The 12,916-nt window shown below is 40.0% G+C and overlaps 2 protein-coding genes across 2 annotated transcripts in view; one reads left to right on the forward strand and one right to left on the reverse strand.

The window, feature by feature from the left end:
* Positions 1 to 686: 686 nt before the first annotated feature.
* On the reverse strand, positions 687 to 8,768 carry LOC101847380 (sperm-associated antigen 7 homolog). The gene is made up of 7 exons (XM_005110099.3): positions 8,656 to 8,768; positions 6,786 to 6,853; positions 5,539 to 5,627; positions 4,743 to 4,827; positions 3,907 to 3,996; positions 2,751 to 2,904; positions 687 to 1,492 (listed from the first exon to the last, which is right to left on the reverse strand). The coding sequence occupies exons 1-7, from the start codon at positions 8,735 to 8,737 to the stop codon at positions 1,275 to 1,277; spliced, it is 786 nt and encodes a 261-aa protein (XP_005110156.1). The 5' UTR covers positions 8,738 to 8,768; the 3' UTR covers positions 687 to 1,274.
* A 223-nt stretch (positions 8,769 to 8,991) lies between these two features.
* The window catches only part of LOC101848696 (arylsulfatase B), a gene marked incomplete in the record, with an annotated part of 16,902 nt that continues 12,977 nt past the window's right edge, over positions 8,992 to 12,916 (forward strand). The window contains 3 exon segments of the mRNA XM_013088987.2: positions 8,992 to 9,139; positions 10,874 to 11,000; positions 12,419 to 12,530. Of these exon segments, the coding sequence (XP_012944441.2) occupies positions 10,895 to 11,000; positions 12,419 to 12,530 (218 nt within the window).

The following is a 12,916-nucleotide window of genomic DNA, read 5'->3' on the forward strand; positions in this document are numbered from 1 at the left end:
AAGGGCAGAGACTCTAGGAGTGCTCTATTAGCTCAGTTGGAATCATGCTGGACAACAGACTGGATGGCCTTGGTTCGAATCTCATACTCAGCATTTTTAGCTCGGGTCATTTTGTAGAGTTTTCAAGTCTCTCAACTCATATGGCTCGATCCTACTGAAGACGGACTTTAAATTCAGAGGTACTGCCTCTTAAATAACGTACCGTATTAATAGTGTTGATACGAGCTTTAAATCCTTACCCTTAAATCACTCATCATAATTGTCAGCTGTTCAGATGTAGTAAGTCCAAAATTTTCAAACATTTTTTCATTAGTTTCTAAATCTGCAGTAAGTGCTTGAGAAATACCGGTAAAATACTTTGTTGAATTTCATATTCTGAATGTTGTTGACTAAAAGCATTAGTGGATTTAGTGGTGTTGCTGTTAGCACTCAGTTCAATTCCAGATTGGGGAGGATTTTTATCGAGCGTCTCAACTCAGACTCAGGATGGTCCTGACACAAGGGTCTCCTTAACGATTTAAATAGTGTCAATTTGGCAGAACACTTGCATCTAAACTAAAAAAACACAATAGGCAAGAAACAAACAATAACTCAGAGGTCAATCAATACATCAAAACAATTCTGTAAACAAAACAAACGAACAAAAACAACAACAGCAAAAAAAGTTGAATTCCACGCATAACAGGGTCAGTTCACTGCATTTCATTTCAAAATACCATGAATACAAATTTAAGACAAAGTAAACAAAGGACAAACTCTAAACTTTTTTCCTTAGGAAAAAAGTAAAGCAACAAGGGATTCAGGTAAAAACCAATATACTGTACACATGATGATGCACTTTCATATATATATTTTGTAAAAACTGGCTAGCTGGGATCGAACAATACAGATCAGATCAAAGACATTTGCTCTCTCGCTCACCCATTCTCTCACTCATTTTCTCTCTTTCTCACTCATACTCATGCACACACACACATTCAAACTACACGATTTATCACACATTCTCTCTCTTTCACTCACACATTTGAACACAATTTAGCACACATATTCTCTCTCTCTCTCTCTTTCACTCGCACATCCCACAAACACACATTTGAACAAAACTGTCTCTCTCTTTCTCTCTCTCTCCACACACACATATTTTCGTTAAAACAACGTAATCCTACATGTATACCCACACACACTCTCTCTCTCTCACTCACACACCCATTCACACTAAGAAAAGAACACAATTCTGCACCCATACCCACACCCCCACACACACACAGAATCCATCAAGACTGCTCCGTCTCTCCCTGTGCCTCCGCCAACACGCCCTCACCCTCACCAGCACCCTCAGATGTCTCCGCCCCCACACCCTCCCCCTGGTCCCCCGAGGCTGAGGGCGAACCAGAACTCTCTGCTGACGGGTCCAGCTTCTGCTTTTTCTTGGCCCGGGTGTCGGCCAACACTTGTTCAATTGTTCTCAGATCTCGTTTGTTGGTGGCCGGAACTGTGGGTGGATGGGGAGGGTAGAAGGGGGAGAGGGGGGGAGAGAAAGGAGTGAGGAAGGGGAGAAGAAGGGGTGTGGAGGAACGGGGGAAGAGGAGTTGGGGGGAGGGGGATGAAGGGTTAGAGAAAAAAACATCACATAAACTTACAACAATATACCATAAAGCATTACCAATATCATAAGGCACTCCTCTAGGGAGAAAAACACTGAACTTAACTAAACCTAAGGTTATACCTCTAATGCATCGTTTAGACACACAAGCAAGCAATCCACAAACTGCAAAAAGAAGTAATTTCCAACACTGTGCTGCTGTGCTGAATTTCTTTTTCTTCGTGCCCTTTCCAAGTCATCCAAGTAATTCTTTGTACGAGTTTTTTACGATTGTGCTTTGTGCATGCCAGACTTTAACCCTTTCGCACTTAGCAGGCTTGGCCAGCTGTCCCCCGATCCTTAAGACAAGGGCAACAACTCCACGAAAATTGAAGGGGTACCTTACTAAAAAAATTGTATAAAATCACAAACACAACCAAAAATGATGAAAATAATATTTTCTGAAAGGAATATGAATGACCTAAATTACTAGTATGAAATTATAAGTGGAATAGAAGAGTATGAAATGATATGAGAGGTCTTTCTGAGAGGCATGTCTTGGATTCCGAGTCTAGATCTAGACCTCGTATACATTTCTTCAACTCACGAAGTTTCTGCCATTGACAATGAGGTAATCCACACAAAAGAAATACAACACATTCACAGAGATTGAAGCCTCTGGTGGAAACTTGAAAGCACCTAAAAGACTTTTCTTTGGGTGTTTTTATTTTGTTTTTGGCGTACTCATATCGGGCAGCTTTGCGCCCATGCATCCTAGAGACATGATGGCGTGTTTACAACTAAAATCTCTTCAGACTTTTGTTCCCGCTCAAAAAGTGACTCTTTGTGCTAGCGAAACAAGAAAAACACCATAGTAAACCGGAACTTCCTCTATAAAGATAGCTAAGTGAAACTTCTGATGATAGTAAAAGTAGAAGCCTCCCACGGCAATGAAACAAACACCCCCCTGGCAGGAGCATTCGGGCGCTATAGGGATGAGTGGGGGTCACCGGCGCGGGCGCATACGGGCGCTGTAAGTGCGAAACGGTTAAAGGAAAATTTAAGCATGACATATATGCTCCCCCCCCCCTCCTTACAATAACCAAAGAAAATAACAAACCACCAAAGTAAAGAAAAAAGAAAACCCAACAGTCTGCCGCACTCTTACCAAAGCCGTAGGAAGAGTTGGACACCATCTCCCTGGCCGCGTCTTTGGCTGCCTCGTCCCCGATCAGGTGTTTGTATTTGTCCCGGTAGTTGGACGCCGGCGTCTCTTTCAAGCTCTGCTTCCTGCTCTCTTCCTCCTCCTTGCTCTGGATTTCCTGTTACACATGGATTGTGATGGTGAGGAGAAAATACAATATACAGGATTGTGAAGGTGAGAAGAAAATACAATATACAGGATTGTGAAGGTGAGGAGAAAATACAATACAAGATTGTGATGGTGAGGAGAAAATACAATACAGGATTGTGATGATGAGGAGAAAATAGGAGACAGGCTTGTGATAAAAAGAAACAGAGACAGTAGGAAATGGGATCAAAAGAGGAGACAACAGGAAATTAGATGATTGTGATGATGAGAAGATAAAAAAATGAAACAGGATTGCGCTGGTGAGAATTGTGATGGTGACGAAGCAACGGCAAACAAGATGATGAACAAATGGAACAGGATTGTGATGAAAAGAAAATAGGAAACAGGATGGAGATCATAATAGAGACAAACAAAAGGAAACTGCGTTGTTGTGACAAAAAGGGCAATATATGACAGAAGAGAGACAAAGATTTCTGCTCTAAATAATGCTTGCTGTAAAACAACCCCCTTAAACTAAAACAGACAGGGGGTTCAACAACCACATACATAGAGAAGAAATTCATTCCTAAAAATCACACCACCAGAACATTGTTCAACACAGATTGAGAACACATAAAAAAATCCCCCCCCCCCCAAAAAAAAAAAATATTAAAAAATTATATTCTCTAACATAAGCACTGGTTATAATTACTGGATATAATTACCATAAACATCAATGTTTGCTTTAGAGTATATATTTTTTTAAAATACATCATGACAATCAATAACATTTACTCAATACCGTGGTAAAGTGAGAGATTTGTCTATTTTGTATACAAGGTTAACACAGACTGTACATGTCCTTAGCAGCATTCCCCCTAGGGTCTCCCTCTACGTCCATCCACTTATCGGCCCAATAAAAGGGAGAGAGACAGACAAAAATAATTGATGGAAGGGAGTGTTCTGACTATCCCAGTACACTATTTCAAGAACTCAAAGAGACAATGTATAGATCTAATCAAAGCAAACTGACCTTTAACTTCTCCATCTCCTTGGCCTTCTCTGGGTCCCACTCCTCCCCTCTCCTGTAGGCTAGAAGCTCCTCATCTGACGGGGCAAACTCCTGTAGAAAAACGCAATCAAACCACGTCAGACATTTTCTGTTTCAGATTTAGTAAGGGTGTTTTTTTTACGGCACTTGCAGCACAGATGGGTCACATAAGTGCTGAAGATTAGAGGTGTAACTAGAGATTAACATACCAAGGAAAGAAGGTGGAGAGATAAGGACAATATATATATGTCGGGGCAAACCAAGTCAGTTCAGCCACCAACCACACACTCAAACAGGTGACTTGGATTACAGCAAGAATGGAATGGCAAAGGAGAGATCCAACATCCCGGGAGAAAGACCGAGATACTCTATAAAAATTTGTCTCCCTAAACAGACTCAAGTCTACTGCATGCGACAACGAAACGCCTAGATCTAACTGCTACACTACAGATATCTGTGATCTCCATGTGATCCCAGCTTGTTCAAATTGATGAATGAAGTTAAAATTCTAACTGGAGGTTCTGCCTTTTATACATATAACCCTAGAGTGCTCAAGAAAAAAATGGAGGTCAAACTCAAACTCGCACGATACAGTCGACTACTATGGATGAGTTGATGTCGTCGGGGAGTGAAAAATAGATCATCTCATCCGAAGTTCAACTTAACCGTTGAGAAGCAACGATTATAAAAAAGTGGCGGTTCTGAGACTTAAGAGAAGATAAACTCCAGCGAGTTCAACACAAGCGAAGTCAACTGCACCATACAAAACACAAGCGAGGTTTACACCACAAGAGCTGTCGCTGACAGGAAACACTTGCCTTCTTCCACATGAGGACGTAGCGATCCTCCTCCTCGTGCCCAAAGGAGAACGACGTCAGCCCGGCGACCTCCGACACTTCATGCCTGGGTGAAATAAACAACGGAGAAGTGAAAAAAAAAATTGTTAACTACATACACGTACTTAACCGTTGTCCTTTATGAGTCAACTGAGCACTCTTTGAGTCGCCTTCCTAAATAACTAAACAAAATTTGATTTTTTCCCCCTGGATATTATGAAATGCATTGCCATATGATATTGCCATATGATGGCGAACTAGCCTTTTATAACATTTTTGTACTGATAAACAAATAATGTCAATGGGGGCTGGGGAGGACTTTTCTAGTACGAGGATGACAGTAATGCTGACCCAAGTTAGGTAAAGGTTCAGACTTTAATAGTGGAAGGCTGTAAGGATAAAGTGACAGTGAACCTAGCGATGTAGACCTAGAAGTTTTCTAAACATTTTATTTCTTCAAAATCTTCACATTTCCAGTTGCGAGCGCCGTCAAACCCTCCACAATAAAAAAACATTTTAAAAATAACCATTCAAGACATGTCAAAAATTTATTTGGTGATGTGCAGTATCTTTTACTGCCCTTTCGCATCAGTTTCATTGTTAGTTAGTGAAAAATAAGTTCACAATAATTTGTTTGAATCGGAGCAAACGTATGACACTGACATTCTTCAGATCTTGAGCCACTAAGTGCCTGGCAGCCAGTGAGTTAAAAAGTAGGCCTCTTACCACACTGCCGCAGCTAGGGAACATTAAGAAATATCACAATACTGTCACTTACACAATCGCCCGCATTCCTTTCTCCATGGGCTCTAGTTTCAGCTTTTCCAAGGTACCATCTTTTATAAACTCATGAATTTTTTTTTGAATCTGAAAAGAAAAAACATTCCAAAACCCTTATCATGAAAGTAATCATCAAAGGATACATTTTCCCAGAAGTGGCTAAAATAAAATATACCAAACTAAGAAATAAACAGAGAAAAAGAAAAAACATTCCAAAACCCTTATCATGAAAGTAATCATCAAAGGATACATTTTCCCAGAAGTGGCTAAAATAAAATATACCAAACTAAGAAATAAACAGAGATAAACACAAACGAAATGTTAGCATAATTTCAGTCTTGAAACAACAGCATACCAAAAGAGTATTAAACTAAACTGAACTTAAAAAATTATTGTTTCTCTGACATGATATATGTTATCAGTACTTCAACTAGTTGATCTAGCCCACTTTAAGTTATAATTATGAAATAAACTTGTGGAAACCTTGTGAAACAAATTTATTCTCAAATCTTATCTACGAGCAAACCATGGAGCTGCAAAAGAGGAGCCCAACAGCTACTGGGAATAGTAACAAGAAACTGAAACATCCTCTCCTGACATTCTTACAAAACTGTGTCGTCCTCCACCACCTGACAACATCAACAACCTCAATCATTTACAGTTAAAACTGTCCTTTAAAAAAAAAAAAAATTATAGTAGAGGCTTTTACGGCGCTCGCAACTGCATAAGGTCATATGAGCACCAACGGGTGGGTGTCAACAGAGAAGTGTTTACAGGGAAACGGACTTAGACTGCTCACCTCTCTAGCTTCAACAGCACAAGGTCTGCTTCGACTATCAAGGCACCCCGGAAATAGCAGGTCACAAGAGAGTGACAAACATACAAAAGAAGTAGAGGAGAATGACAATAGTAAGGATCAGGAAAGAAAAAGCAGCAGTTCCCTGTTGTAGATCAGGCACAGTTATGAGCGTGACATGAGTCAGCCCATTTACAATTCTACTATGCTTGAACGAGAAATGTCCCCCCTTTGGGAATGGCCTAAAGACACTACAGTCAGTGGCACTGCCCCAGGGGGTGTAAAACTGTCCGCGACAGACATAATTGTCTAGGAGAGAGAGCGATTGTCCTAGGTGGAAGTCTTGGACAGTGCAAATAGTGGTCGTTTGGATAGATGATTGTCTTAGACAGATGGCCGTAAAAAAGCAGGTTCGACATATTATTTTTTGTAAGCTACACATCACAGACCCGGGTGCGGAAAGCGTCAATCTTTTTCTTTTCTGCCTCTTGCTGTTTCTCCATCATAGCTTTCTGAGCTGTGGAAAGAAAGGAACACAAACAAAAAATAATTTTAAAGAGGAAAAAAAAAAAAGGATTTATCAAAAAGTCGAGGAAGGGAATACACATTCATCATACATTTTGTTTCCACCTAATTTTATCGAAGGCCTATTTTTAGGGCTGAAATTTATAATTTAAAAACATTCCTTCTTATAAATCAGTCTGCCTAATACTGGCCTATCAATTTTTATACCCAGAAATCTAGACTCTAGATCTAGAACAAGAATATAAAATAGCATAGGATCAAAGCACACGTAAAAAAAACCCACCCAAAAATACTAAATTTTGGACATTCTTGGAAGTTTGCATTGGTGTGCTCAAAATTACACTCCAGGAATCACTAAAAAATGAACATTTTTGGCACAAAATTTACAAACTCAAGATTATAAAGCTGACATGGGGTCTGAAACTGCTAATGCAGATTTTACATCCTATATTTGACGTGTTTTTGGAGGAATAAATACTAATGCCTAATGCATCACATTTTATGCACACTAATGTCAAATGTGTGTGTTTTCCCCGAAGTTTTGGCAATGGCTCATATAGAGATCTATAATAATAATCTATACAAGCTAGACTTTTTTTACTCTTGTCTTGCATCTGAGCTGCGTGAATGTGGATCTGATGCAGGACCCGAATTGAATGAGAAATGACGCTCAGCGATGGGGGCCAGATTGACGCGGAACCAGAACGCAGGCGAGGAGCCGAAATCCAATAGGCTTATCAGGCGACATAAACCCGGCCCCCTGCAGGACGAGGATTAACATGCGACTATACGCAGGGCGTAAACCAGGCTACGATTGGCTGAAGTTGTGACCCATGAATACATTAATAGGCATACGGTACTCTGGCTCTGGGAATTCCCGGTTATGGTCTCGCGCCTTTGACCGTTTTCTCACAACGGGTGGGAGCACTCATCAAAGAAGAAGAAGGAGTATTGAGGAGGAGGAGGAGGAGGTGAAGATGGAGGAGGAGAAAAGAAGAAGAAGAAAAAGAAGAAGAAGAAGAAGAAGAAAAGGAAAAAGAAGGAGAAGTAGAAGAAAAATGAGGAGGAGATGAAGAAGAAGAAGCATAGCTAGATCTAGGTGGAATTAGATGAGGAGGAGGAACTGAGTAGAACAAGAAGAAGATGAAGAAATAGAAGAAGGAGAAGAAGAAGAATCTAGTAGTAGTACATGATGTTACATATTGGGGACTTTTTTGTTTGTTACCCTACCTTGAGAAAGTCGGGGAGAGAGAGACAGAGAGAGAGAGAGAGAGGGGGGGGGGGGAGAGAAAGCACTACAGAGGGAGGGTGGTGAGAGTGACAGGGAGGTGTCGTCAACAGCGCCAAGACTAGCCTACCGTCATAGGCCTACTTTTAGTATTCATGGGTCAAAGGTTCAGCCAATCGTAGCCCGGTTTACGCCCTGCGTGTAGTGTGGTGTATTCGCATCATGTCTTTTTAGCAGCATGGTCATGGCATGGCCATTCATGTTGTACAGAGGCTATTTTGATCACTTGTGCACACTTCTTGTCACAGTAACTTTATGCAACTGATACTCTATTGTCACTTGTGATTTGTTCATACTTTAGTCTTGTCATCACAAGTGAAGAAACATGCGGCTTCACCTATTTAAGGCTATTTGGGGCGATTTGGGCTTGGGCTTGGGCTTTGGGAGGGGGTGAAGCAAGAGGTCGACTTCACGAAAAAGGAGTCCTAGGCCTTTAAATTATTTACTCAACCTAGGAAAGATTCTTGTGAACATACCGTGACTATTTAAGGATCTACTGATCTCACCTTTGGCTTTCTTTCGCTCATCACTGCCCATTGTTGGGGGCTTTTCCATCGACCCCAAAATTGAGCCCAGTAAGTCTGCCATGTTGTTTGTGAAGTGGGATCTGAAAGAGTATTGATTGGTTTAAACTAGCTCAATAAACTTAAATATATATTTCAGGTTAGAATCCTTACACTACTATAAATTTTATCTAAATATATATTTAAAACTATCTATAAGGAAAATTGAATCTACCAAGTGTTTGAATAAAATGAGTAAAAAGGAGAAATGACTTGAAGTCAATATGTACACAAAGCGATCCCCATTTGAGCCTTGAGCTATTGATCATGTGACTCGGTTCAGTGGGTTGTCAACAAAACAAAGCTACTTTCGATTTCCCATCAGCTGCTGTAAGCTTGCGCTTGCATAGAGTAGTATTTTGGAATTTTATCAAGAGAAGATGGTGTGTTAGATCACTCCTGTCGTTTGACACATCTCGTAAATAAGGTAAAGAAAAGCCATTTGTTAAATAAGAGACGAATGTCTTTGTTTCAATACATCACTTATAGTCTAGATTTTTATATCTAAAATATCTTCTTGACTTTGACTGGAGTGGAGTAGATCTCTTGATTTTTAACTACTGTCCTACTTGCTATTCAAGTCAAGATCTAGATCTAGATCACAATAAGAGACTAGATCTAGGTCTAGATCTAGATCTAGATCTAGAGCTGAGGGAGAGTTAATTTCAATTTCACTTTTTAAATGCTACTAGAATCTACATCACCGAAAGACCAGCTTTTACAAAGACAAACGTACAACTCCGTGGCAACCCTGAGACTGAGAAGCTCCAGAATCTAAGCAAAAAAGCACATTGTGTGTGAGGGCAAACTTTTTTGAAAATCGAGTTAATGTTATTTGGAATAATCACCCCGAGTCAGTGGTGTCAGCCCCAAATGTGGACACATTTTAAAAAGGGAAGAGGCTAGCCGTACTTAATGACGGCTAGACTGGCAGTCTAGACGTACTTAAGTACGGCTAGACTCGCAATCTAGCCGTACTTATTCTTAATATGATGGCTAGACTGACCATTTACAAAAAATAGGCCTACTGAATTGCAAATAGATCTATACATTTTTAGTGTTCAGTACCTAAAGTATTTGTGTATTTGAGACGAAACCAGCTTAAAAATGACAGTGCATGTCCTCCTGTTTTCTAATGTTAATAGCTAAGATAAGTACGGCTAGACTGGCAGTCTAGCCGTACTTAAGTACGGGTAGACAGCCAGGCTAGCCGTACTTAAGGACGGCTAGACTGTCAGGCTAGCTGTACTTAATATATTGATGGCTGAATTGTAAATGAAATTTTTAGTTTGCAATGCCTAAAGTATAAATTGTATTTCAGACAAAACCAAAAGGTGCCTTACTGACTTGCATGTATTTGAACCTGAATAATTACTAGATCTAGATCTAATGAGACCTGTGTACTTAACAGGCTTGAGTCGATAGAGCCAAACCTAGATCTAAGTACGGCTAGACTGGCAGTCTAGCCGTACTGCTAGACTCTCAGTCTAGCCGTACTTAAGTACGGCTAGCCACTTCGTTTAAAAAGAGACGTCAGGACGAATACTGGAAAGATCTCCCGACTATAGACTACAACTGTACGACCCCACTTGGCAAAACTGGTTTGTCTCGCCTGCACGTAATGCATAGTGACATGGTCTTTCATTACCAGATAGTCGAATGGGTTCTTTAGAGCCTCAACCGACTAAATCGTCAATGTCAGTCGTCAATGTCAATTTACATTTTCTGGATTCAGAAATAGCCTGCTGATGTATAGCCTAGGCGAGCTCTATTCGGACTCGAGTCCGAATATGGATTTTATCTATAATTCGGACTCGGGTATGAAAAAAATGTTTTATTTCTTCGGACTCAGCTTAGTGAGTGTAAGGAGGTTACATAATATAACAGTCGTCGAGGGATTTCACGTAAATTAGAACTAGAATTGCCTACTAGGATTGTACATAATTGTGTCAAAAGTCAAAAGACTACACTCTCATTAGATCTACCCAATGGTAGTGTTAATAGTACACGGAAACTGACTACTCAGGGTCTTTCCACCACCAGTACAGCATCATCATTACTTCCACCACCAATTGTCTTTCCATATTTAATTTCATTTTATTGTGTGTTATAGTTTTTCTGTAATGTTCTTTTCTTTTATCACATCGCACAAAACTGACAGCCGTGGCCTCTTCCCAACACAATGACGATGTCTCGGCTATCACTGTGTGCCCTGGTGTTGTCTTTGTGTTACGACATGACCTTGGGGAAACCGCCGCACATTGTGTTTATTGTGGCGGATGATTTCGGTAAGTGAACATTGTCATTTTTATTTGTTTTTTAACAGTATGGCATTGATGGTCGAGTAGTTAGGCTTTTGGGCTGAAAACTGGAAGGTCATGGGTTTGACTCGCTCTAAGAGCTGCACTTTGCGTCCTTTGGAAAAGCAATTTTTCCGAATTTCTCTCACTTCACCCTTATGGATGACTTCAAAAGATCTTAATGTCAGTTTGCTAGCGTTTTTAGTACCTCTGTAAATTGGCAGCTTGTTTTGCAAGCTTCCAGGGCAGCAGAGAATGGTTCTGTGTGTTTTAGGCTCTCCTGGGGTGTAGTTATAAAAAATAATATAATTTAAATAATTATATATTATATATATATATATATATATATATATATATATATTAATAATAGAAAAGCAGCATAGCGCTCTGAGCTTATTTCCGAGCAGAAGTTGTTGAACTTTAACTGTGTGAGATCATTCTTTGTGTTTTGTGCAGTGATGAAATTTATGCTATATTAATAATTAAACATAATTTTGCCATTTTAAAAGAGAAAATCAACATGGAAAGGCAAAGAGAAACTCTGAAATCTGCATTCAATATTTTCTGATACTTACGACGTTTTTTTTGGGGGGGGGGGGGTAAAGGTTTTAAGGTCATATTATAAGTGCTGAAGATTAGATGAGTTAGAGAGTAACAAACACAAAAAGAGAGGAGAGGAGAGAGAAGGTCAATAGGTTTTTATAGGGAAGAAGGAGCAAACCACACCAGAGCCCCCGCCAACCACCCACTGAAATTAATATTATATTATGTTATCACTGAGTAGACCTTATTTACCCTGTTCTTTGTCCTGTGTGTTTATTACACTGTGTGTTTGTTACACTAACTTTCTACTTATCTGAAGATATAAATAATATAAGATAATAGACAAGAAACAAAAAATCAGGATTTTTGTCCATAATTTCAATATTTTCTTTTTATAAATATTTTAAATAGTCTTCAAAAACTACATATATATAGCTTAACTATTGAAGGAAGGATTTAATTTAATTGAACACTGCATGCTTAACACTCAAAGTGATACTGCCCACTAGTAGGCGATTTGTTCATTTTAGTGGTCGATGGGGATAACCCGAATAATGGCAGGTGTTTTTTCATGCCCTGCTAAGAAAAAAATTAAGGTGGGTGGTACAAAATGTTTTGCCTCAAAATGGATGCTGCTTGTATAAAAAGGTTGACAAGCACTCTTCTTGAAGATTTTCTGCATGAATGAAAGAGAAATTATGCTTCCAGAATTAGCTCTTTTGTGTTCACCCAGTTTCCATTGTTCCTGATCTAATCCTCACTCAATACATCCCCCTCCCCCCTCCCACACAAACTCACACACTACCCCCCTCCCCCCTTTCCCCTTCTCCGACCCACCTTACCCTATGTTTGAATCTGCTCAGGCTGGAATGACGTAGGTTTCAACAATCCTGACATCATCTCCCCAAACATCGATGCGCTCGCATTGAACGGCATCATTCTCAACCAGTCCTATGTGCAGCCGGTGTGCTCGCCGTAAGTCACATGACATCAGTCTGTGTTCCCTCTCTGTACCTCATCCCGGGGCTCTGACTTTTATATACCAGATTATTTTAGACTTTTGAACTCACAACCGAAAGGTCATCAGGAGCTGGGTGTTATATCATTGGAAAAGGCATGTTAAACAAATTTTCCTCTTTCACCCTGGTGAAAATGGGTACCTGGCTACAGACAGTGAAATATCTTGCACTTGGTTTGTGTTTGAACACTTACTTGACAGCTTGCACTGTATGTTTCCTTGGAAACCAAGAATGTTTCTGAGTGCTTTTAGGTATGCCGGAGTGAGATCACAACAGTTTTGTCTCTCAGAACAGAAACAGTGCTCTGTGATCATTGTGATGCACAAAGACAGGATGGGGGGG

This window comes from Aplysia californica, unplaced genomic scaffold (assembly GCF_000002075.1).
Source record: "Aplysia californica isolate F4 #8 unplaced genomic scaffold, AplCal3.0 scaffold00852, whole genome shotgun sequence".
Lineage (NCBI taxonomy): Eukaryota > Metazoa > Mollusca > Gastropoda > Aplysiida > Aplysiidae > Aplysia > Aplysia californica.